The following is a 26,910-nucleotide window of genomic DNA, read 5'->3' on the forward strand; positions in this document are numbered from 1 at the left end:
ACAATTTATAGGGTGAAGACTTCAAAGTGAATTACCTCCCCTTAGTCTTCGCTTTCATCAATAAGGAGAGATGAATGGGAGAAGATATAGGTGAAAAAATAACAGTTTACTAAAGATAAAACAGCAACAACAAAGATAACAGCAATAACCACTAGATACAAAGGTGCTGAGTCACATGCTTCCCCCGGGAACAGAGAAAACAAGGTAGCAGAGAAGCCTCCTCCTCCTAAGATGGAGGCCACTGTGGCAGCCCATTGGCCCAGGGGACCAAGACAAGATGGCAGAGAAGCCACCTACTATGGATCACACAGTTGAGAGAGAACAAAGTAAAACAACACAGCAACCAAGCCTCTGCGGTTCCAGAACATTCCCCCCAAAACAGGAGAGCACTTCCAACCACTCCTTGGCACAGGGCAGGCAGTAGCAGTGAAGGTACTGTGAAATTCTCCAAAGCCCAGGATGAGCATGAGCTCCTGCGAGTTGACAAGCGGCAGACTAACAATCCATCAAGCAGCAAAGGTGTTGCAAAATCTGCTCCGAAACAGCTTCAGATTATGAAATGCAGCTTCTCAGGTTGCCCCATTACAGCAAGGAAGTATGTTAAAAAATTTGCTCCAAAAGAAAAAGAGACCACTTTGTTTGTTTTGGTTTGGTTTTTTTTGGGTTTTTTAAATGAAAAGTTCTAACAACCCTATATAAAGCCCATAAACTTACCTTAGTGAAAGTCAAGAATATTATCTGGACTTCTAAACAGGACTAACACTTAAAAGGGATTACACAAATATATGGATAACAACATAATTTACAGCTGAAGAAACAGTGGTCTCAATGCAGTCCCCAAATTAGAAAATAATATAATCTGAAGATTATATAAATAATAAAGAAATTATAGGAAAGATGTGTGCTAATGTCTTTACAAACAATTCCATGGGTGAAGGTATGGGTGTTAATGTCTTTGAAATGGGTCTTAATGTCTCTACCAACTTCAAGCCACAAGTTTGTTACAGAACCCAGACAGTTTGACTCCTGAAACAGACAAGTGGGTCTGCACAAGCCTGAGTTTCTGAACTTGTGAGGAAAATGACAGGTTCAAGGGGAAATATGTCATAGGTGGTTCATGAAGGCTGTACTTTCCTAGTACCTCAGCCAGTGGGGAAAGGAAGAGGGCAACATGTGGCTGGGAGTTTGGGATAAAAGGAGGCTGAGTCCTCTAAAACATGAAGAGAGAAAACCCCACAGGCATGAGCACCAGTGGACTCTCTCCCTTTATTTGAATAAAGTTGCAGGACTCCTCTGTCTCCTTTATGGACACTGCTTTTTCATAGTGTGATTTTCCGTACAAGATGGGAGCTCTTGTCCGGAATCCTTCCAACATCTGGGACCGGCACATGGCAAGAAGAGCTGGAGGCGCACCTCACCCGCTTTTTAGGTGACAAGTTCCCTTTGATGCTGGCCAGCACTGGGCAATTGATTGGATTCCTGAGACTGTCCAGGAGACAGATGAGAGGCTGACCGGGGAGGTCCATGAAGAGCCCACAGGAAAGGACTGCTGGAAATGTCACAGGTGAGTACAATGGAAACTTTGAGGAGTAAAACATGGCAGGATGCCTAGAAGGGGTTGTAAAGGAAAGTTGAGAAAGGGTCTCGACTATAGGGATGGCGATCACAAAATACCTCCAAAGGGCCATTTGGCAGAATGTTGAGATGGTTTGCACATTTTCCCTGAGGTAGTTAAGGACATGGATGCCCAGAGGGTGCAGTAAGGGGAGTTGAGAAGAGGTCTCAGCAACAGGGGACAGATGGTGTTGGTTTGGGAAAGGATTGGTTGAAGGGGAGTATGGAGGAATATGGTTAAGGCAAATAGCAGTGGGACACTACATGATAAAAAAAGAATTGAGAAGCAGTGAGAATTGGGATGTTCTCTGCCTTATCTTCAAAATTTGCAATCTAATATAGGGCCGGCTGCAGGTCTTTTGTAGTCTTGGCTTCCAAGATAGGGAAGGCAGGGAGGTATTGTTCCTACACCCCCCACCTCTCCCCTGGTCATTATGGAGCCAGGGTGTAGGATTTGCGTTTGTCCGCTTACTACTTAGGACTTAAGGAGGTTTCTCTATGGTGAAGAGTGCTGAGGCCAGGCACAGAAGTGTGGGACCAGGAGCATGGGCTGGGGGCCTGTGGGGAGGTGTGGGGCTGGGCTGAAGCTGTGGGGAAGCCAGGGCTCAGCACCAGGTGACACCTGATGCCACCAACCCTACAGGCAGGGGTTGTAGTGGCCCTCCGGCCCCTATGAGGTTGCAGGACATCCTGTTCGCCTGCCTGTCCCTGTGGCACTGCCCACCTGCTGGGACCTGGTGCTTTACAGAGCCTCTGGTGCTGGGAGAGTGGACCAGGGACCTGGACGAGTGTGCTGAGGGGATGCATCTAGACACTGCAGCAGGACAGGGACTGTGGTGTACAGTGTAAGGTGGAGTGACTGTCTTTGGTGTACACCATGAGATACAATCCGTCACCAAAGCCTGGCCTGATATAAGAACAGATTTTGTTTTGGTCCCCAGGGAGGTGAGTGATTTTGCAGAGTTTGGCAGTTGTGGGAGGGTGAGAGCCCACAGGGAATGGGACCATGGGTTGCAGAGGTGGCAGAGTGGGCCCTTGCAGGAGTTGGTTGGAAAGGCGCATCAGGTATATGTAAGAAGGGATGAGGAAAAGGTAAAGGTACAGCCAAGGATAATGGCACAGTTTTTAATCAATGTGCCATTTGTAAAAAAAAAAAAAAAAAAAAGAGAACATTAGAAATGGATTGTTAAGGGTGCCAGGATCTCCTACTGTACTGGGGGCTCACCACACTGGAGCCCTTGCTAACATGCAGGGTGGGTCTGAACTGAGAAATGTGTTTCCTAGTAGACACGGGAGCCTTTCTGTCTACTTTGAATTTTATGCCAAAGAGGGTTTTTTTGATAATTCAGGGAGTAAGTGGGAAAGATGAGCCAGTGCTTTTTATTCAACCATTATTGGTCAATGTGTGAGATGGGTTTGAAAAGCATGAGTTTCTGTTTGATCGTAGTTGTGGTTGTGGTTTGCTAGGAGGGTATTTGATGACTGAGTTGTGTTATAGATGGGTGGTGCGGTAATTGGCTCTCACATATGAGGAATGAATATTATGTGTGTTACAAGAAGCTTTGTTAAGGATTAAAGTTCTTTTGACGTGTGACTGTTGTTGTAGGTTGTTTTTGGACCCCTTTTTGTCCTCCCTTTAATCCTCTCTTCTCCCCTCTGTATTGTTGCCACCAGACAACCCTAGTCGTCAGGGTTGTCAGAGACATGTGGAGGGAGGGTGTGTACACATGCCCCTTGCATGAGGCATCTGAGAATGGGGGAAGCTTGTTGCTGGGGGGACTTGGCATGACACCACCTCACCTCCAATCAAGTTGCAAGAAGGTCTCCACCAATGGATGGCAAAGAAGAGTCAACTGGCAGGCTTTGAGAGGGGCTAGGGATATAGAAGGAAGATGTTTGAATATGTATGACTGCTTATGAATATGTATTTGGCTGATGCAACACCAAGGGTATAAAAGGTGGAGCCGCCATTTTGTGGATGAGCCTCTGGTGGCTGGCCACACTCCCAGTGCTGTCCCTTTCACTTTGTGAATTATTTTTATTAGTTCTCAATAAAAGTTTTATAACTCATTCCCACTTGGGGTTTGAGTCATTTATAACAGTTGGGAATGTGGGTTAGTGTTGTGAAGGTTGATGGGGAGACTAGGGCTGTTGTGACACTGTGTAAATTAATTATCTGATAAAGCTTATGCTAAAATGAACCCAGAAGTGTTGTCAATCCCAGGGAAATATGGAAAACTGGATATGGAGCCTCTCCAAATTACTCTGAGGCAACCAGGACAAGTGGTGTCTAAGAGGTAATACCATATTTCAGGGAAAGGAAGGGGTTACAGCCTGTTATTGAGTTCCTGTTAAAGGCGGGTCTTTTGGAGCCATGTATGTTAGGTTTCCCTATAACATTTGTATCCTGTCAGTTATGAAATCAGATGGAACCTATAGAATGGTGCAGGATGTGAGAATAATGAGACTACTAAACTCAGGCACTCCATGGTCCCAGATCCTTATACCATCCTGAACAAGGTTTCCTCCTCACACTTCTACTATTCAGTACTTGATTTAAAAGATAATTTCTGGGGATGCCCAGTTACAAAGCATAGTAAACAGTATTTTGCCTTTGAGTGGGAACAAAGGGGAGAAGGGAAAATAATAAAGACATGGATGATCCTTCCACAGGGATACATGGAAGCACTGGTCATATTATTAAAAGATTTTACTCCGTCCTTGGGAATTAGGTTATCGCAGTATGTGAAGGACTTGCTCTTATGAGAACGGGAGGAGGTGGTAGGGGAAGCCACACTGAAATTACTTAATTTTGTGGCTGGAGGATGGGATCTTGGAGTGTCTGAAGGGAGGGCATAGGTGATGGAGTGAAAGGTTGAATGTTTGAGGCCTCTTTTGACTGAAGGCTTGTGGTGTGTTGGCCCAGAAAAGGTTCAGGGAATCTTGGAGGTGCCATTGCCCAGGACTGAAGGGGAGCTGTGACAATTTGTAGGATTAATAGGGTATTGCAGGACCTGGATTAAGGACTTTTTATTCTGTGACTTTTTAAATCCAGATAGCCCCAGTGTTGTGGTATGGACACCAGAAAGACAGCAAAACATTAGCCAGACTCATAAAAGGAATTGGAACTGTGTGTGGATGTTAAACAAGGCCGTGCCAAAGGAATTCTAGTGCTAAGATGTTTGGCCCATCGGTGAGGGGATGGCCCCATTGTTTGCTCTAAGGGTAACTGCGGCTCTGTTGTCTGCAGAATTGTGCAGCCACGGCTTTGATGGCAACTGATGGCAAGATTGTTAAAGTCTGGCATCAAGTTCTAAATGGATGACCAGCACTAGGCTGTTACAGTATGAAACCTGTTTAATAGAACAGGAGTATTTAGAATTTAGAAGCAGGGAAGGGTTTAACCTAGCCTCCTGTTTAACTGGTACAAAAGAAGGAGACCGAAAGGAAACTTGTGACTGTATCCAGGTAACAGATCTCCAGACCCGAGCTAGGGAAGATTTACTGGATATCTCTCGGCCAAATGAGGGAAAGGAGTTTATTGATGGATCTTCAAGAGTAATAGGAGGAAAATAAATTACTGGATATGCTATAGTAAAAGGAGGGGAATAAGAGGAGAAGCTACCACGCACATGGTCTGCACAGACCCCAGAATTGTATGCCTTAATAAAAGCCTGAAAATTGTATCAAGGAAAGGTGGTGAATATATTTACAGATTCAAAATATGCATATGGGGTGGTACATGCGTTTGGAAAACTGTCAGGAAAGAGGTCTGTTAACTTGCAGGGGTAAAACGTTCACTCATGAGAGCTCAATTACTTGCCTGTTGGAGGTGGTGATTTTACCAAGAGGTAGAAATAATACATGTTAGGGGATATTAGGCAGGGTACTCAGAAGAAGCAATAGGTAATCAACTGGCCAATGGAGAGGTTCAGAAAGCAGCACTTCTGCCAGAGGTCTCTGGGATCCTCCCTTTGCTCCCAGTGGCTCAGCTGTTGCTGGGGGGAGGGCGGAGTTGGTGGTGATATCTTTTCCATCAGAGGAGTTGGAGATAATTAAAAGTGGTGGAGCAAAAGAAAAAGGGGAGTATTACAATGGACAGTAAACAGCGGATACCAGGAGCTTTGACCCTTCACATATTAAAACAACTCCATGTGTGGAGTCATTGCACCTCTTGAGGATTGGCAGAGACCTTCTTTAAGATGTACTGCCTTGGGTCTTTTTGTTTTAGCAAAACGAGCTATTGAGGGGTACCTGGCTAAAGTTAATAGGAGATAATAACCTCCCATGGGAAGGTTTCTATGCTGGAACAGGGGAAGAGTGTGAGGAGTCCTCCTGAGGAATGGCAGAGAAAATGTGGACTGACCACAACCTCCATTCCCCTGTACCACTGGGAGGCAGGGGGAAGAGAAAATAGGGAGTTGTGGTTTCACCCCAGCCAGCAGCCAAGCCCCACACATCCTCGCTTACTGGCCCCACCAGTGGGATTGTGGAGAAAATCAGAAGGTTAAAAAGTTTGAAAACTTGTGAGTTGAAATAAAGACCGTTTAATAGGGAAAGCCAAAGCCATGCATACAAGCAATGCAAAACAAGGAATTCATTCATCCCTTCCCATGGGCAGGCAGGTGCTCAGCCATCTCCAGAGAGCAGGGCTCCATCATGTGCAACGGTTACTTGGAAACACAAATGCCATCACTCCAAACATCCCCTCCCTTCTTCCTTCTTCCCTCAGCTTTAAATACCGAGCATGATGTCATATGGTCTAAAATATCCCTTTGGTCAGTTTGGGTCACCTGTCCCAACTGTGTCTCCTCCCAACCTCCCATGCACCCCCAACTTCCTCACCAGTGTGGCAGTATGAAAAGCAGAAAAGGCCTTGGCTGTGTGTAAGCACTGCTCAGCAACAGCAAAAATATCTCTGTATTATCAACACTGTGTTCAATACAAATTCAAAACACAGCCCCATATCAGCCACTGGAAAGAAAAACTCTACCCCAGCCAAAACCAGCACAGGAGTGAAGTTGAGCCTGGGAAGAAGGAAGGGGTAGAGGGAAGGTGTTTTAAGATTTGGTTTTATTTCTCATTACCCTACTCTGATTTGATTGGTAATATATTAATTCAATTTCCCTAAGCTGAGTCTGTTTTGACCATGACAGTAATTGCTGAATGATCTCCCTATCCTGATCTCAACTCATCAGCCTTCAGTTATATTTTCTCTCCCCTGTCCAGCTAATAAGGGGGAGTTATAGAGAGGCTTTGGTGGGTGCCTGGCATCCAGTAAAGGTCTACCCACCACAAAGGAATACAGCAAAACTTAAAACATGGAATTCCATCAACACAGCCTTATGTCTGGTACAACAGTAACATACATACTAGCTGTCGCATCTCTAAGACCTCAACTACATCCATAAGTTAAAATGCTCAGAAACAATTCTAGGTACTTAAGCCAACTGCAGTGGAATAATCTATGCCCACATCATTCACAACAAAGCCCCATGCCAACTTTTAGATATGATCCCTGATGCATGTCAACATCCAAAGCACATCTAAGAACCGTTTAGGAGAATGCTATCTGTTATCAGCCAGAACTGTACTGCAGATCAGTACTGCAATTTTGCAATCCTGTTCTAGCAAACGGGAATAGTCCCTGTCACTGCTTTATCTACTGATAGAGATGCACTCTACAAAAAGAGCATCAAAACCCAGGATCACGCTTTTGTAATGGGCCTGGCTAGGACAGAGTTGATTTTCTTCAAGGGCAGCTCATATGGAGCAGTTTTAGATTTTTGACCCAAATAGTACTGATAGCAGATTAATATTATAGCTTTTGCCAAATGATGTTTATACAGCATCAGGACTGCCTCTGTTTTTCACTCTGCTCCCCCGCAATGAATAGACTGAGGGTGAAAAATAGGCTGGGATTAGACAGAACAGGGCAGGCATTTAAAGCCATGCTCAGCAATACAAGGGAAAAGAGGGAGGTTTTATGGGTGTCAGCCATCTTTTATTCAGGAATTGGCTGGGCATCAGTCTACACATGGGAGGTAATATGATTGCCTTTGCATCACTTGTTTAGTTCTATTAAATTTATCCTTTACTTATTAAACATTTAAATATTTTTGTTTGTTTTATTTTGACCCCCAAATTTTCCTCTTTTTATTTTTTCTTTCCTCTTCTCCCATTCTACTGAGGGTGAAGAGGAAAGTGAGCAAGTGACTGTGATGCTTTATCTGCCAAACAGGGTTAACCCAAAACAGTTTTCTTTATGAAACACTTTAACATTCACCTTCTCTTTGTTTTTGTTGTTTTTTGTTTTTGTTTTACTTTACAACAAGACATTGGGAATAAACATTGTCTAATCTTTAAGCGTGAGAACTCTATGCTGGCTGCCTTAGGGAGTAAGTAAATTCATTTATATGATTAACATGATTTCGCAGTGTTCTAATTACTTAATATTTTGCTAAATTAGGCACTAAAGCAAGTTTATGCCTATTATTATATAAAGTATGAATTCAGTCTGAAGCATAGTCACCTGAGATGATATTAAACATCCTTGGGTTCAGGATAGCAGGACAAATCAGTCGAAGAAAAACAAAGCCACTGAAATGGGAAAAAAACAGAATTTGTATTTTGCTCAATATTAAATCTATGATAAAATTATTGTAAAATTATGTAGTCTTTAGGCATTTAAGTCAGTGTGGAAATCTTTGTGACATGATAACCAGCCTGTGCTCCATGTTTATTAATTAAAAATGTCTTGTTATGATTTCAACTATGACAAAAAACAAAATAAAACCAGACATATTGATTTCTCAATAAAGGTGAACTTCTGAAAGTACCAGGGAAAAGCTTAACTGTAAAGCCATACTGAAATCTGCAGTCTAAGACCACATTGCCTTTAAAAAGGAGGAGCACTTCATCTCCTGCCTCCTACAAGTGTTACACTGTCTACTACCACAAGTAATTCATCCTACAGCCACTCATTTCCCCAAGCCAACATAAGGAGAGCAAGAGTGCACAGTAACAATGGAACCTCTCTTTTGGCAGCAACATGGCCTTAGTTCAGCTTGAACCAATCCATCTCCTAATAATAGTATGACAGTATCCGAGAAGAATAGTACTGGATCAGCTACTTTCTTCACAGAAGTAACTGCTGCTATCCAGACAATCTAGAAAGATAGGGAAAAATACTCAGTTTGACCGCAGAACTAGGAACTTATTAAACAGAAACCTAAATTGTTGTGTTGGTTTTGCACAGTCTGGTTCTTGGTAGCAGGGGCACCACAGAGGTGGCTTCTGTGAGAAGCTGCTTGAAGTTTCTACCATGTCAGGCAGAGCCAGTCCCTGATGGCTCCAAAGATAGATATGCTGCTGGCCAAGGCTGGGCCAATCAGAGGTGGTGGTAATGCCACTGTGATGACATATTTAAGAAGAAATCTAAACAAACTTTGTGGTGCTGTTTTAATTCTAGCTGAGAAGAGGAGGGGGTGAGAACATGTGAGAAGAACAACTCTGCAGACACCAAGGTCATTGAAGAAGGAGGGGGAGGAGGTGCTCCAGGAACTGGAGCCAAAATTCCTCTGCAGGCTGTGGTGAGGACCATGGTGAAGCAGGCTGTCCCCCTGCAGCCCATGGGGATCCCTGGGGGATGCAGAGATCCACCTGTAGCCCATGGCGGAGGAGCCCACACCGGAGCGGGCGAATGCCTCGAGGAGGTTGTGATCCAGTGGGAGATCCGTGGAGAGAGGGGCCCTACTCCCAGGCTGGAGCAGCCTGTCGTTGAAGGACTGCACCCTGTCAAAGAGTGACTCACACTGCAGCAGTTTGAGGCATACTGCTGTCCGTGGGATGTACTCATGTTGCATTAGTTTTGGGAGGACTATTACTATAGAGATGGAGCCACGTTGGAGAAGTTCGGGGAGAACTGTCTACTGTGGAAGGGACCCCATGGCACAGGAGGGGAATGACTCCTCTCCCTGAGCAGTGAGAGAAAGCACAGGTGATAAACTGCCCAAAACACCACTCCCTGCCTCCCTGTGCAGTCAGTGGGAAGGAAGAAGGGGTTGGAGGGGAAGGAAAGATGTTTTGAAGGGCTTATTTTACTTCTCATTATCCTGCTCTGATTTTGTTAGTAATAAATTCACTTTATATCTCTAAGTTGAGCCTGTTTTGCCCTTGATGGCAATTGATGAGTGTTTTCCCATGGTCCTTATCTCAACTCATGAACCTCTCACAATATTTTCCCTCCTCTGTCCAGTTGCAGGGGAGGGTGAGTGAGCAGCTTTCATGGGTGCCTGGTGTCTGGCCAGTGCCAAACCACAATTGTCCTTCAGTTTAGCATGAGAAAAATCTAACTTTCTGTTGACAGTTAAAGCAAAATTAAAATAACATAACATAACATAAAATAAAATAAAATATCCATTTCAGGTTAACCATAATTCTGGAAGATTGCTATAAAATGAAACAACATATGGACCAACTAAAGCAATCTAACTCACCTCTCATTTTGTTCAGCGTGAATGGACACTACCAGCCAACTGCTTTTCACTACAGCAATACCAAAGTTTGACCTCTTACAAAAGAGTGGAAGTCGACCTTGCATTACCTTGCTTATAAGTATACAGTGATGGCATTGCTCATTATTAATTGAAAGTGACACGTAGTAGTGAGGTTAACAAACCTTTCATGTGTCCAACACACTTGAATTCCAATATATACTGTTATAGAAGTCTCCTGTTTGTCCAAGAACCATGTATTATGGGTTGACAAAACACTCCTGGCCCAGTGTGAAACAAAAATATTTTCTATGAGATGAATTTAAAGCTATGAGGAAGTAAATAATTTTGAAGTCATGGCATGAACATCAGTTTCTCCTATAGATGGTGTATTGGTTTTGCACAGCCTGGTTTATGGTAGTGGGGGGGCCACAGAGAGATGGGTCCTGTGAGAAGCTGCTGGAAGCTTCCACCATGTCCAGCAGAGCCAGTCCCTGATGGCTCTAAAGATGGACATGCTGCTGGACAAAACTGGGACAATTAGAGAGGTTGGTAATGCCTCTGTGATGACATATTTAGGAAGAAAATCAAAACAAAGTACACACAGTTTTTCTTCAAGTCAGAGAAGAGGAGGAGGTAAGAACAGGTGAAGGAAAACAACATGGCAACACCAAGGTCAGTGACGAAGGAGGGGTAGGAGGTGCTCCAGGTGCTGGAGCCGAGATTCCTCTGCAGGCCGTGGTGAAGACCATGGTGAAGCAGGTTGTCCCCTTGCAGCGCATGGGGATCCACGGGGGATGCAGAGATCTACCCGCAGCCTGTGGGGGAGGCATCCATGCCAGAGCAGGTGAATGCCTGGAGGAGGCTGTGCTCCAGTGGAAGACCCAGTGGAGAGAGGGGGCCCTTGCTTCCAGGCTGGAGCAGCCTGTCCTTGGAGGACTGCACCCCGGGCAAAGAGAGACCCATGTTGCAGCAGTTCTGGGAGGACTGTTTGCCCATGGGGGGAATTCATATTGCAGCAGGTGCAGTAGGACTGCTGGTTGTGAGAGTGGACCCATGCCAGAGAAGTTCACAGAGGACTGTCTCCCATAGGAGGGACCCCATGGCCTCACAGGGGAAGGACTCCTCTCCCAGAGCAGCAGAAGAAAATCTCAGTGGTGAACTGCCCAAAACCTGCATGCCCTGTCTCCCTGTGCTGTTGGTGGGAAGGAGGGAGGGTCTGGGGGAAAACGTGTTTTAAGGGCTTATTTTATTTCTCATTATCCTCCCCTGATTCTGTTAGTAATAAATTCACTTTGCAACTTTAAGTTGAGCCTGTTCTGCCCTTGCAATGTTTTCTCCCAGTCCTTATCTCATTCATGAACACTTTTTTCATTTTTTTTTCTCTCCTCTGCCCAGCTGTGGAAGGGGAGGGTGAACGAGTGACTCTTGTGGGTACCTGGCATTGGGCCAGCTTCAAACAACAACAGATGGTCTAAGGACAATTGAGGTATGAACCCAAGATGGACCTTGCAGACAGAAAATTTGCTGCTTCTTACACTAGTCAAGCTGACTAAATTAGGAATAAGTCAATACCTATGTATGGTCTTTTACAAAGAAACAGAAATGGCAGTACTTTCTGAATTTTACAGAAGACAAGCTACCCAGGCACTTAAAAACTATCCACCTGTCTTTGAATATGTAATTATTCCTGGACCAAAACCAGTGCAGTAAAAGATAACATTCTTCACTGGAGGCTGCAAAAATCCCCACAAAACTCTACTCTAGAGACAAGTCACAAGTATCCACTTATGAAAAGAGAAAGGGACCCAATATTTATAGTATTCAGCAGAGATCCCAGAAAAATTCTCAGTGTAAGCTGTATCACTTAAGGAAAGCCACATGGTGCTCTCTGGAGATGGGAAGAAACAGGAAGACACATGGTATTTGCTTCTAAGTTCTATATGCGTGCAATAGACTAGCCCAAACACTTTTGATGAGAGCAGCCTCAATTTGAAGGCAAAACTCCGGCAGAACACTGTTGGTAGGCACTTTACTGAAGATTTTTCTTCATTAAAATCTTGAGTCACTATTGATAGGAACACTAAATGACAGGGAAAAAAGCATGGAAGGTACTGTACTAAGTACACTAACATTAACTGAAACTCTGGGGAAGGAAGGGTTCCCATATCTTCATTTCTGTCTCCAGCCACAGTGATAAACAAGAGCCAATGACAAATCATCTGGAAGACACTGTTCAATGGGAGATTAACCTCAGTAAACCAGATCAGTGCCAGATATTGGGTCTATTAGAAAGCTAGGCTTGCAAAAAAAAAAAAAAAAAAGGTAATGTAAATGTAGAAAAGATGTGGCTTTAAAACCTTTAAATCTCCAGTAACGTTTAGAGCAAGTGTCAAGACCTCATTTTTGTCAAAAGGTGTTTTTTTTTTTACCTGCACTAGCAACTGGTAGTGTGAAAGAAAGAACAATTTATTCAATTGATTTATGAATGCAGACTGGAGTTTTTGTACTCGGTGCCAGTTCAAAGGAGTCAGGTTCAGTAGCTTGCAACATATTAATGAGACTCTGGAATGTTTTAACATGATTGGGCTGGAGCAGTGAAATAAAACTGGGACAGCATAAAAGTATGCATTTTCCAAAATGAATGCTGATTCCAAGTGATCAGCACAGGAAGCCTTCATTGAAGCAGAAAACTATATATTCCAGTGCAGAAAGTACCTCAATGAAATCTAATGACAGTCCAATCACCTTTCTGAGAAGTTATTAGTTTCCTTAACATGTTATGTCTGCACTTTAAAGGACACTTAGCATGTGTAAGATTTTTCCAGTAATTAACACACACTACATAAGAGTCCCTGGATAAGGCACAGTCTTCCCAGATGGCATGACAGGAACATAATCATTAGAGGATATAAAAGGTTAACTATCACTTTGAGAAAACTTCTCTTTCCCAAGATCTTAGATTAAATAAATTAACAAAATACAAGTAAATTAAAAGTCAAAGCTATTAAGTATAGCTATACCGACCTCTATACTAGACTGTTAGAAATTTTCCAACAACATGACTAAGAATCTAGCAGATCCTTGAGATATCATGCCCCAGTACCACAATAATTTTAATTATTCTTGCAATCTATATAAATACTAAAAACTGTTGTCGCTAAAAGAAAAAATTGATAAGCACACTGAAGCATGACAGTAATAAGACAAAAAAAATTATTTTCAGCATAAAATGACAAGTAACTTACCTAACAACTCTTGTTCTCATTGTCGTATTAGCTGGCCACTTGTTTTGAACAGACTTCTGCAAGCATCCATAAATATATCTCAATGTCCTGTAAAAATAATAACCGATGAATAATTTAATTTACAAATTTTAATGAGTAAAAATAGCTGGTCAGAAAGCATCTAGTCCAACTTCCTCCAATTCAGACATAAGCTGTAACTTAATTAGAAATCTGCTATAACAGTCCATTTACAAATGGCAAAGAAAGTCCTTGACTAATGCACTACTCTATTTGTGAAGGTAAAATTCTGATAAATCATGTATGCATTATATGTTTTATAATACTTTTTTCCTATTTCCCTAGTGTGAAAAATGCATGTATTTCATGATTGGCTTTTCGCAAATATTAATATTAATATTAATATTATATGTGTTGTGTTAGAAAGTAATGCTGTATTAATTCTCTTAAGTAGTGTATTAAATATAGTTTTAGGTTACAAAAACTGTTAAAATAGAAACGATGCTATGTAAGATACTTTTTTAAAAGAAAGGACTTGCAGCAAGATAGCAGCCACAGGACACCTAAATCTTTCAGAGAAAAAGAATTTATTGCCTTCTTATCAGAAGAAACTAAATTCTTCCCGCCTCGAAGGTGCTGTTAGGATTCAAAGGAAGAAATTGACACTGACCAGACAGAATCCTGTATTTGAATGGAATTTATGCATCATGTATGAAGTATATGACTATGCAACAGGCTATTGCTTTCAAGGGTTAATCCTCTGTTAACGGGGGTCCTTTTTCGAGCTCGTGCTGCCCTGGAAAAGGTACCCGGACGTCCATAACTCTTTGTACTTGTTGTCTCATATTGTCCTAATTTAAATTGTCCAAATTATTATTGCTCCAATTGTATTACTATTTTTATAACAATTTTATTACTATTAAACTTTTAAAATTTTAAAAACAAGTGATTGGCGGTTTTCACACCTAGGTAGCATTTCAATATTTTTTTTTTAAAGTTTGGTTTGCTGGCTTTTTTCCTTGATTTTTTTCCACTTTTAAACTGAATGAATAATAATTTGTGCATCCATAACTAGAGGTCAGGTTTTTAAAAGTAGTTATGTAATAGTCTTCTCCTATTAAAAAAATAGGAGCCCTCTGTTGTATTTCAGAAAATGTTGAGATGCACCATATACTTAACAGGATGAAGCTTTTAATACTAAGTATGCTAGTTTTATATTAATTGATTTTTGATGAAGAGGGAAAAAGTCAGCCACGGAAGTGATTCTCTGTGAGGAGCTGCTAGCAGCTTCCTCCGTGCCTGGCAAAACCAATTGCTGGCTAGCTCTCAGAATTGGCACACTGCTAAGCCAATTAGAAAAGCTGGAAACGCCTCTCTGATGACATTTAAGAACGAAAAAACCGCGGAAGTGCTCTAGCTCTCTGCAGAGAGGTGGGGGGGTAGGCCGGGCCCCCTTCTTGGTGGGGCCAGCTAGGGTCCCTTTCCAGCGGGGGCCGCGGCGGCCGTGCTGCGAGGGGCCATCCCAGCGCCGCGAGCAACCATGGGGCCAGGGCAGCGCCGTGCGGCTGCGCCTTTCTCGGAATAGCTCACAATGGACTTTATTTACTTAGCCGCTTTTAACCAGCCATGCTGCGGACAGAAAGACAAAAGCGGCGACAGCAGCTTTTCTTTTATCGGTGTGCCGCATGAAGAAAAGGCGTGGAGTGGAGCTGGCAGCCAGCGAGGCTTGCCCAGTGCCGGGGGAGACCATGTGACCAATAGAGAGAAGCACGGCGAGCAATTCCCTGATTGTGGAGCTTAGACAAGATCAACCTTTCAGCGCTGCAGAGCTCTATAAAAACTGTTTCAATTGATAGAACTTGAGAACAAAGGAACCTACAGATACCAATTCTCTCCCGAGTCAGAGAAAAGGAAAAAGTGAGGACATGTGAGGAGAAAAATATGGTGACACTAAGATCGGTGCAAAAGAAGGAGGGGGAGGAGGACGTGCTCTGAGCATCGGAGCTGAGATTCTTCTGCAAGCCATAGTGAGGACTATAATAAAACAAACTGTTTCCCTGTAATTCATTAAGTGCATGGGGGGGATGCAGCATTCACCTGCGGCCCATGAGAAAAAAGCACTCGTGCTGGAGTGTGTGGATGCTGAAAAGCTGTGATCTGGTGAGAGGCTTAAACAGAGAGAAAGAGAACCCTTGCTTTCAGAGATTAAGAAAGAGGACCCTTGCTTTTATGGTCTAGAACAGCTTGTCCTTAAAAACTGCACCCCATAGCTAAATGGCCTATGAAAATCAGTTGTGGGAAGACTGCAAGCCATGGGAGGGACTTCATGTTGCAAGCAGGTTCCAGGCAGACTGTTAGCTGTGAAAATTAAAACCACCTCGAAAAAGTGCACAGAAAACTTTCCCATAGGAAAGACCCCATGGCATAGCAAAAGAGACTCCACTCCTTAAGCAAAGTGAAAAAAGACCTTAAGAAGTGGCAAACTAACTTAAATTCCCATATTTTGTCTCCCTGTGCTGTCGGTGGGAAAGAAAGAAGGGCTGGGGTGGGTGGGGGGTAAGGTATTCTAAAACTTTATTTTTGGTTCTCATTATCCTCTTCTAATTCTGTTAAGAATTTTTCCTGTATGTGTTTTAAAATTCTGAGCATGTTTTGCCCTTAAAGTGTTTTCTCCTAATCTTTATCTCACACCATGAGTTTTCTTTCCCCCTCCTCTGCTTAACTAAAGCAGAGGAAAATTAGTAAACGATATTCATGGGTGCGCTGACATTTGGCCAGGATCAACCCATAACACTAACCTAGCTATCACTGACACAAAACTGTCTGTGCTGTTCTGTGATGGGTTGACAATGACCAGCAGCGAAGCCCCCACCCCGTCACATGCTCACTTCCCATTGTAATAGGTAACAATACATTTGTTCATTAATAGCTAGATAATTTAAATTATAAAACAATAGCTAAATAGCTCTTGTTTAGCAGGATACCTATGCAGCCACGTATGGGAAAACTTTTAAAGAATTGCTTGGGTTACAAACCCCCCCCTTGTAACCAGATACAGCTACATCTGGTAACAATTACTAACCTCGCTAGAATTGCTTGGTCCGCAAAATTGCACCCCATAGATATAGGAGACTTTCTGAAACACATATGGTAACAATTATTAACCTTGCAAGAATTGCTTAGCTTGTAGAAATTTAGACTTATAGATATGCCTTATAAGGAAAGCGGCAAAAGAGGAAGACTTGGGGCCTTCATCCCACGACCACCAGAAGGCAGAAAAAAGACCCCTAGCAACCGGAGGAGCAAGCGCAGAAGACGGACCACGTCATCCAGGAATCCGGAGAAAAAGGACAATAAAAAGCAAACTTTGAAGGGGGAAAGTTGCGCGCCTAAGAGGAGCAGAGACTCCTGGCTGCCCAGCGCTGAATCTTGCTTATTCTTGCTTGCATAATAATACAGATAATTGTACGGTTCTTAAATTTGGTCGATTCGTTTATCACAATTTGGTGCCGTGACTCGGATCCTGAGACAGGGTTGGTTTGAGAATTTGGGGGGGGCGCCCCCAACCCCTTTGGTGGCCCTGATCTTTTCAACCGACCCACTCCCCTGGACCGACGAACCTAAATTCGAAAATAAGCAAGGAAACACCGGTAACCCTGTAAACTTTGTGCACAAAGATCCGAGCGAAGACGCAGGACGCGTGAGTATATGGGTGAACCGCTCGGTTGGGGTTCGAATCCCAGGGCACAGTGAATGAGACGTCCAACTGAGGACGAAGCAAGAGGGACCCTCCAGTAGTGCGTTTCTCGTAGCCCGTGAGGGAGCGAGCCACGACCAAGGGGGGGGGGTGTGTGTGTGCGTGGAGGTGCCTTGGAAGATGGGGCAGAAGGAAAGCAAGCCTTCTGACCCCATGGGGGAGGGCCCCCGGTTACCCCCAATACCTAAGGATAGTCCGTTAGGATTAATAATTAAGTATTGGGATGATTTTCCCTCCAGAAATCTGAAGGATAAAGCAAAAATGATAAATTATTGCATAGTAGTATGGGGGGGGGTAAGAAACTGGACTCAGGAAATAGATACTGGCCTGTTTTTGGATCCTACGAGGACTGGGTCTATCAAGCCCTGAACATCTATGTGAATTCCAAAGAGCCAGAAAACCTGGAGGAGAGTGCTTATGCTAAATTGTGGTTGGTAGGAAGTAATGAGCAAATAACTAGATTGCTCCCCCTTAAGGGAAGCCAAGGGGAGGAAGATAGAAAAAGTCCCGAGTAGAGGAAAATATTTCTATTTATCCTCCCCCATATATACCACCACCAGCCTCAGCCCCCCCTGTATCCCTTCCAAACATTCCTCCGGCATCAGCCCCTGATAAACAGCAGGTCACGGACTCCCCGGATTACAGGAGGCGTACTCGGAGTCAGATGAAGACAGTAATTGAGGAAGAACAGTGGGTTGTTCCCTCTTAGGGAGATAGCATTAGGGGGACCTCAAGCTGGGATGGGGTTTGTCACTGTCCCCTTAAACTCAGGAGATGTCCGTGAGTTTAAGAAAGAGATGGGAAAATTATTAGAAGACCCTATAGGAGTAGCAGAAAGGGTGGATCAGTTCCTGGGACCAAATGTATATACTTGGGTAGAGATACAGTCTATTCAAGGCATACTATTTACAACAGAGGAGAGAGGGATGATTAGAAGGGCAGGAATGAGAATTTGGGACGCTCAGCATGTTCAAGGTCCTGCGGCTGATGTCAAATGGCCCTTGCAAAATCCCAATTGGAATAATCAGGACCCCAACCATCGTGGTCAAATGCAGGACTTAAGAACCATTATAATCCAGGCCATATGAGAGGCTGTGCCCCGAAGACAAAATATAAGCAAGGCATTCAGAGAGTGCCAAGGAAAGGATGAGACCCCCACTGAATGGCTGGAAAGATTAAGGAAGAGTTTTCAGTTATACTCAGGGGTGGATCCAGAGACACCTATGGGGCAAGCACTCCTGAAATCACAGTTTGTAGCTAAATCGTGGGAGGATGTTCGAAAGAAATTACAAAAGTTAGAGGATTGGCAGGACAGAGGACTTGATGAATTGCTTAGGGAGGCTCAGAAAGTATATGTTAGACGGGAGGAAGAAGCACATAAAAGGCAAGTTTGGATGATGGTGGCAGCAGTCAGGGAGGGACAGCGAAACAACCCTCCGCCACGTGAAAGAAATGACATGAGGAGGGGTCCCCGGGATTTAGGAGGGCCCCAAGGGGGGGAGAGAAGGAACGGTGTGCTACTACTGTGGTGGGAAAGGGCACATGAAGAGGGAATGTTGAAAGAGGCTTAGGGATGAGAAAATGTTTAAAGAGGATTAGGGGGGTCAAGGGCTCTATTTATTGGGGACTCAAATGTCATCAGAGCCCTTGGTAAAACTTAAAGTGGGTCCCCAGCAAACCCCCATAACCTTCCTTGTAGATACGGGGGCCGAGAGATCAACAGTTCAGTCTTTGCCCCCGGGATGTAAGATTTCGCCTTCAAAACAACAGGTTATTGGGGCAAAAGGGGAACCCTTCAAGGTTCCTGTAATTAAAGATGTCTTAATAGAATCAGAGAAAAAAATAGGGGTAGGATCCCTGCTACTAGTTCCTGAAGCCGATTACAATTTATTAGGTAGAGATTTAATGGTGGAATTAGGAATAAATATAAATATTGAAGAAAAACAGTTGAAAGTCAGACTGTGCCCCCTATGGGCCACTGATGAGGAGAAGATAAACCCAGAGGTTTGGTATACCCCTGACACAGCAGGGAGACTGAATATAGAGCCTTTCACAGTTATCATCCAAAACCCGGAAATCCCGGTGAGGATAAAACAATATCCCATGTCAGACGATGGGCGAAGGGGACTAAAACCAGAAATAGAACGGTTAATACAACAAGGGCTCTTGGAACCTTGTATGTCTCCCTTCAACACCCCCATCTTACCTGTAAAAAAACCAGATGGGAAATACCGACTAATACATGATTTAAGGGAAATAAATAAGAGAACTATTGCCCGGTTCCCTGTAGTAGCTAATCCCCATACATTGCTCAGTCAATTGAAACCTGATGACCAATGGTATAGTGTTATAGATTTAAAAGAAGCCTTTTGGGCATGCCCCTTGAAGGAAGAATGTAGGGACTATTTTGCATTTCAATGGGAAGATCCCGATACCCACCGAAAGCAACAACTAAGGTGGACCGTGCTCCCACAGGGATATACTGAGTCCCCGAATTTATTTAGGCATGCATTAGAACAGATAATGAAAACCTATACCCCAAACCCAGGAATAACCCTTGTTCAATATGTAGATGATCTGTTAATAGCTGGAAAGAGTGAGGAATCAGTTAGGGAAGAAAGCATTAAGCTTTGAACTTTTTGAGCATTCAGGGGCTGAAGGTGTCCAAAAATAAATTGCAATTCGTAGAAGAAGAAGTGAAGTACCTGGGACACCGACTCAGTAAAGGAACTAAAACACTAGATCCAGAGAGGGTTAAGGGAATCCTCTCCCTTCCTCCCCCAAGAAATAAGAGACAAATTAGACAGCTATTGGGTCTCGTAGGATACTGCAGACAATGGATTGAAAACTTTAGTGGCAAGGTAAAATTCCTGAATGAAAAACTAACTACTGAAGGTTTGATTAAATGGACTGAAAAGGATGATGAATCATTAGAACAACTAAAAGAGGAATTGACTAATGCCCCGGTGCTAAGCCTCCCCGATGTTAGGAGACCTTTTTATTTGTTCGTTAATATTAAGGCAGGAGTAGCATTTGGGGTACTGGCTCAGGACTGGGCCAGCAGTCGAAAACCAGTGGCATACATTTCAAAATTACTGGATCCAGTAAGTAGGGGGTGGCCAACATGCTTGCAGATTATAGTAGCCACAGCCCTCTTAGTGGAGGAAGCTCTCAAAATTACCTATGGGGGAGAAATGAAAGTCTTTACTCCCCATAATATACGGGCAGTATTGCAACAAAAGGCAGAAAAATGGATAACAGACTCCAGACTTTTGAAATACGAGGGCATTTTACTGTCATCCCCTCGGTTGATACTTGAAACCACCTCTCTGCAAAACCCTGCTGAATTCCTGTTTGGAGATCCACAGGAGAATTTAACTCATGATTGCTTACATAGCATAGAGAAACAAACAAAAATTAGACCGGATCTCGAAGAAGAAGAGCTGGAAGAGGGAGAAAAGTTATTTGTGGATGGTTCCTCTAGGGTTGTTGAGGGAAAGCGAATCTCTGGATATGCCATTGTGGGAGGTGAAAATTTAGAAATAATAGAATCTGGACCTCTGAGTCCTAGTTGGTCAGCCCAGGCCTGTGAGCTTTATGCGATATTGCGGGCTCTGAAATTCTTGGAAGCTAAGGATGGGACCATCTATATGGATTCAAAGTATGCCTTTGGAGTGATACATACTTTTGGAAAAATTTGGGAGGAAAGAGGGTTAATAAATTCCCAAGGAAAAGAATTAATACATCGGGAACTAATCACTCAGGTATTACAAGTGTTAAGAGGCCCAAAGTGAATAGCAATAGTACATGTTAAAGGACATCAAAAGGGTCCCTCCCATCTGATCAGAGGAAACAATATAGCAGACAGAGAAGCAAAGAAAGCTGCCCTCAGAAAATTCCAGGAGCAGAGAAAAAGGAGAATGCGAGATGATGAAAGAGTTTGTGTGCTGAGCTTCACAGCCCAGGAAAAGGAAAAATTAGACAGAATGGGAATAAAAGAGAATGAGGGTATTCAAAAATTACCAGACGATAGGGAAGTGCTGCCAAAATCTGTAGCTCAGAGGATAGTGCAGCAGTTGCATGAACAGACTCATTGGGGAACCCAAGCCTTAGTAGATCAGTTTACTATTAAGTATATGTGTATAGGAATTTATGATATAGCAAAACAAGTAGTTAGGGGATGTATAACATGCCAGAGGGTTAATAGGCACCAAGCTCAAGAAAGGATTCCAGGAGGAAGGGAATTAGCACACCGACCTTTTTCACACGTACAAGTAGATTTCACCGAGCTACCGAAAGTAGGGAGGTACAAGTACTTATTGGTACTGGTAGATCATCTAACCCACTTTGTAGAAGCATATCTGTTGCGGTGTGTTGCAATGTCCTGTTTTAAACTTCCGGGTCCCTTCCCAGGTGTGCCTATACCTCTCTCCCTTCCCCCTCGCCCCCTTGCTGAGTGAGTCCTGTCAATCAGGCTTAACTTCCAGGAAGGTCGTCTGTGGTTGGTCGAATTCAAAAGATGCCCCTATGCCCAGAGGTCATTGGCCTGTCTAAGTGTCATCCTGGTCCCTTCAGACCCTGCCCCTTTCACCTGCTTGGTGGCTCACCTGTCCCCTCCCCTTCCCCTGTCCCTGGGGTTAAAAGGCTAATCAGACCATGCGGCTGGGATTCTGTTGGAGCAGTTGCCCTGGTTCAGACCTCTGTAACCATGGAATAAACATCTGGATATAACCCTCCAGCAGAATCCTCTCCTTTTTCTCTTCACCATCGCCAGAAGCTCTCTCTCCTGAGGTAAACGGAGTTCCAGACAAGCCTGGACTTGTTCAGTGCTCTGCTGCAATCTCCAGCAGCCAAGGTATCTCTGGGGTGAATTACACCACAGTGCTGCCTTTGGCCCAGCAGCGAGGGTCAGAACTGGCCCAGGCACCATCTAACTGGTAATATTGGGATTCCTATTCCAATACATATCCTACATCACAGGCTACTGCAAACGTGGTGATTAAAACCTTACTGGAAGAAATAATCCCTAGGTATAGATTAGTATAAATATTCGACTCTGATAGAGGCCCCCATTTCGCAAATAAAGTACTAAAAGAGGTAACCATGGCCTTAGGTACTAAATGGAAATATCACACCCCTTGGCACCCTCAAAGCTCAGGGTGGGTAGAAAGGGCAAATGGAGAAATCAAGAAGCAACTCACTAAACTTATGGTGGAAACTAACATGTCGTCGGTCAGATGTTTACCCCTGGCACTGCTAAACATTAGAACCCAACCTAGGACGGATGTGGGAATTTCTCCCTTTGAAATGCTCTATGGAATGCCTTACGACTTAGAGCTACCAGGGAACCATCCCTGTATCCAAGATAGTCAAATTCAGAGTTACATACAACAGCTAATGAAACGAAGGGAGGAATTAAAACGAAAAGGGCTATTCGTACAAAGACCCCCTTTGGATATAGCAATGCATAAGCTTAAACCTGGAGATAGAGTCCTAATTAAAACTTGGAAAGAGACCTCCCTAACACCCCAATGGGAAGGTCCTTATGTTGTTCTGTTTACTTCAGAGACAGCCGTCCGAACTGCTGAAAAAGGCTGGACACATGCCAGTCGAGTGAAAGGACCCATCTCTGCAGACACCCCTTGGGAGGTGACCAGTCGCCCTGGAGATCTACGATTGACTCTTCAGAAAACATAAGAACGCATAGCAACTGGTAATATGAATGACTGAGAGGGAGAAACACCGACTGCAGCTACTGGTCAGAGACAATATTCAAAGGGTGGGAAAGGAACTGAAGTGTCCTCTTATTTGGCACACATGGGATGATCTGATATCAGTGGCTGAGGTCCTCGCTAAGATAAGGCGGCCACTTTCAAACAGACCTGGGTGCATTAAATGTGGTGATCCCATCTGTAGGGCATGGATAAAAATATTTTGTGGGGGATGTAGGCTCAAATGGTGGGTTTTCCAATCACAATTAGGTGGGGGTATCTGCTGTCATACTTGTGATTGGGGTTGGAGGAGGGAAAACCCCTACACGGCCCTACGCAAATTTGCAACAGCCCCAGGACAAAGAGAAATCCCTTATAGGGAAGAAATAGCATTATTGAAAATATAGAGCAGAGGACACATTGGGCCCTGGCCTGGGCAATACATCACCAATTGTTGCGGTGTGTTGCAATGTCCTGTTTTAAACTTCCGGGTCCCTTCCCAGGTGTGCCTATACCTCTCTCCCTTCCCCCTCGCCCCCTTGCTGAGTGAGTCCTGTCAATCAGGCTTAACTTCCAGCAAGGCGTCGTGTGGTTGGTCGATTTCAAAGGATGCTCCTCAGGCCTGGGGGACATTGGATAGGTGTCCCTAGTCCCTTGAGACCCTGTCCCTTTCACCTGCTTGGTAGCTCACCTGTCCCCTCCCCTTCCCCTGTCCCCAAGCTTAAAAGGTTAATCAGACCATGCGGCCGGTATTCTGTTGGAGCAGTTGCCCCGGTTCAGACCTCTGTAACCATGGAATAAACATCTGGAAACCCTCCAGCGGAATCCTCTCCTTTTTCTCTTCACCATCGCCCGAAGCTCTCTCTCCTGAGGTAAACGGAGTTCCTGATAAGCCTGGACTCGTTCAGTGCCCTGCTGCAATCTCCAGCAGCCAAGGTATCTCTGGGGTGAATTACACCACAGTGCCACCTTTGGCCCAGCAGCGAAGGTCAGACTGGACCAGGCACCATCTAACTGGTAATATTGGGATTCATATTCCAATATATTGGCGTCCCTGGGTGGGCAAAGCGACTCCGCAGCCCGAGAACGGACTCACAGTACCTCAGAAAAGCTTTTGGCAGCCGTGAATCCAGCTAGAAGGGCTTTGGTTGCATCGCCCTCAGCTAGAGACTTCAGGAATATTCCCAGAAGAAGTTTCGTGGACTGTTCGGCGCCTCTGGAAAGCCCAGCTCCATTGTGGTGAGCAGATTTTCCAGAGGAAGAAGAGGGTAGCCTCTCTTGCCCAGAGAGAGGTCCTTTTCCGGTGAGGAGACCTGCCTGTACCCAGCCACCTACAGCTTCCATTTCACGTGAGTATCTCTGCTTTCGGTAGAGCAGAAGGTCAAAAACAGACTCTGCCGTGAATTCTGTTCCTTTTTACCTTTGCATTTTTGGCTGCGCAGCCCCACAGACGGGAGCGTTCTAGCTTTAGCTTTCTGCCGCGTGTTTCACTGTCTTTTGGACTTCGCGCCGGAGCGAGATCGCTCTCTGCCCTTCCCCCCCGGCTCGGCAGCGTGCTCGGCTCTCTACACGTGGTCGGGAGGCTCTCTCTTTCTCTGTGCGGGAGAGGGGGGGGCTCTCAGCTCTCTGCTCCGCGGAGGACTCTCTTTCTTTCTCTGTGCGGGGGAGGGGGAGCTCTCCTTCCACGTGGCCGGAGGATCTCTCTCGGTGCGGGGTGGGGAGTGTTCTCTCCACACGCGGCGTGGTGGTGGGGCCCCGGTTTCGGCTTGCCACGTGGAGTAGCTGCTCTCTCTGCTCCTCGGGGGGGCTGCATTCCAACACGGGAGAGGCTTTGTTTCTGCCTCGGTTCGGCAGGGCGTGCCCTGCTGCTGCTGCCCGGGAATTTTAAAAGCAGTATATACAGCTGCATTGTGAAGCTTTTGTCTGCTCGTTATCGCTTTCTATCTGTGGTTTTTCTAGAAATTGGTAGCTGATTTTAGCTTTGTTTTTGGTCAGGCGGGATTAAGTACTTTGCTTTTTACATCTAACATGGGTTCCAAACTTAGCATTGTACAAAAGGGAGTGTATTATAATATTGTTAGCATTTTAGTCAATGGTAATGTGAAATTCTCTAAAGGAAAATTGAAACAGTTTATAAGATGGCTTTTTCTGCAGTTCCCAAACATTTCCTGTGAAAAAATCCACAATATTCAATTCTGGGATAAAGTTGGGAATGAATTGATAACCTTAGGACAATCTAGCAAATCACCCTCAGCTAAATTTGTGTTCTGGAGTTTACAAATTCGAACAGCATTGCTCAAACAAAAGGAAATGGAGAAAAAGCCAAATATAAAGCCATGTACCTCTGCTCTCCCTGTTTCTCCCTCTCCTATCTCTAAAACCCCTAAACCTCTTTACCCAAAACTTGGTAGCTTTCCGGAGAGCAGTGATGTCCAAAATAGCCCCCAGTCCCTAGCGGGTCCGCAAAATGGTGGATGCCACGTGGCATCTTCCCAAACCTGGTCTTCTTCCTCCCAAAATCCTCTTAAGCATCCCAAAATTCCTGCTCCATTCCCCTCTCCTCCTGTTCCTCGTGACCGCTTCCCCCCTTCCCCCCCTTTCCTGCAGTACCCTCAGCTCCGCCCCTCTACTCCTCCCAGGGGGCGTCTGCTGACGTGAGGTCACCAGGCGTCCCCGCCCCCTGCCAGCCCCTTGACCCCACCCCTTGTTCCCACGGTTGCCTCGCCTCCTGCCAGCCCCTTGACCCCGCCCCTTGTTCCCACGGTTTCCCAGCCCCTTGCTGGCTCCCTGTCCCCGCCCCCTCCCCGGGTTCCCACTGTGGGGACACACCCACTGCCTGTCCCCAAACCTGTAGCTGTGATCCCAATGCTTCTAATTCCAGGGATACAGAGCAGGGGACGGCAGACCCAATGCATAGTCCCATGTTGTCACTAGCTCCTGTTACGTTTCAGCCTGCAGCTCAAGCCGGGGTAGCTCCAACTGCTAATTGGAGCTCCTTTGACGACAATTGATTAAAGAGATCTGTAAATCTCATAAGGAATATGGTCCACACAGTCCATATTTCCGTGGCCTTTTAAATTCTGAATTGAGTAGGACTGTGGTAACCCCACATGATTTAAAACAGCTTTTTTCCTGACTCATGACCTCCACGGAATTCAAATTATGGGAATCAGCATTGAAACAACTGCTAAAAGATGCTCTCCCAGGCTTACAGGCTGATCCAAACATAGCGAGAGACAACAGTAGTAACCCTATCACCATGGAGCAGCTCTGTGGTGAGGGCCAGTGGTCTTCTCCCTCAGTCCAAGCTACTGCAATTCCTGCAGAAACACTCGAGAAAGTAAATGAAGCAGCTGAAAAAGCATTCTTTCCCTACAACCTGAGGGGCCTTTTGAGCCCTATAGTAAAATTAAACAGCTACCATCAGAGCCTTTTTTGAAATTTGTAGAAAGGCTAACTAGAGCCATTGAATAACAGGTTAAAAAGGAAAATGCTAGGGAAGCAATTTTAGAGGAAATAGCATTTACAAATGCAAATGAACAGTGTCGAGCGGCAATCCTGAGCCTTCCTATGGAACCTCCCCCTACACTAAAAGATATGCTTCTACTCTGTAACAGGAAAGTGCCTCTGATGACTGTGGCTGAAGACACCAGACCAAGGCTGCTGCCAAGACCACCTCAGTGTGTCGCTGTTGCCAGCCCTGCACCTTTTCCCTCAGCACAGCAGTACCCTGGGCATCAGCGGAGACCAGCAATGGTTGAGCCCACTAAACCATGCCTGCTTTGTAATAACCTAGGACACTGGAGTAACCAGTGCCCCCTGAAAAGGGAATTTGATGAATTTAGAAATGGCAGGGGAGGAGAACTACAAGCCCTCCCTGGGGGTCAACAGCAACAAAAAAACTGAAAAGGGAGCGCCCGCCTGCCAGGCGTGCAGACATAAAAAGAGCAGGCCAAGAGTATAAGGGTAGCAAAAATAATCAAGCGCACGATAATATTAACATTTGTGTAAGTGAAGCAGGTGCTTCAAAGACCAAGTCTGCTAGTCCACTGCTGAAGGTGAAACAAAATAACCTTTGTTATGATTTA

General features: G+C 44.7%; 1 protein-coding gene and 1 long non-coding RNA gene across 4 annotated transcripts in view; one reads left to right on the forward strand and one right to left on the reverse strand.

The window, feature by feature from the left end:
* LOC135460376 (ras GTPase-activating protein 1-like) overlaps window positions 1–26,910 on the reverse strand; it is a 170,821-nt gene that overhangs the window by 28,960 nt on the left and 114,951 nt on the right. For all 3 annotated transcript variants that reach the window (XR_010443218.1, XM_064737172.1, XM_064737171.1), the window contains exons 20-21: window positions 13,358–13,444; window positions 8,147–8,214 (exon numbers count right to left, since the gene is read on the reverse strand). Coding sequence is in view for 2 of the 3 variants with exons in the window: in XM_064737172.1 (XP_064593242.1) it covers window positions 8,147–8,214; window positions 13,358–13,444 (155 nt within the window). In the remaining variant the exon portion in view is untranslated. The remainder of the gene's footprint in view (window positions 1–8,146; window positions 8,215–13,357; window positions 13,445–26,910) is intronic.
* LOC135460375 (uncharacterized) lies at window positions 14,804–23,639 on the forward strand. Its single transcript, XR_010443217.1, has 2 exons — window positions 14,804–17,054; window positions 22,678–23,639. It is a non-coding gene; the product is annotated as an uncharacterized LOC135460375 (long non-coding RNA).

This window comes from Zonotrichia leucophrys, unplaced genomic scaffold (assembly GCF_028769735.1).
Source record: "Zonotrichia leucophrys gambelii isolate GWCS_2022_RI unplaced genomic scaffold, RI_Zleu_2.0 Scaffold_35_1530144, whole genome shotgun sequence".
Taxonomy (NCBI): domain Eukaryota; kingdom Metazoa; phylum Chordata; class Aves; order Passeriformes; family Passerellidae; genus Zonotrichia; species Zonotrichia leucophrys.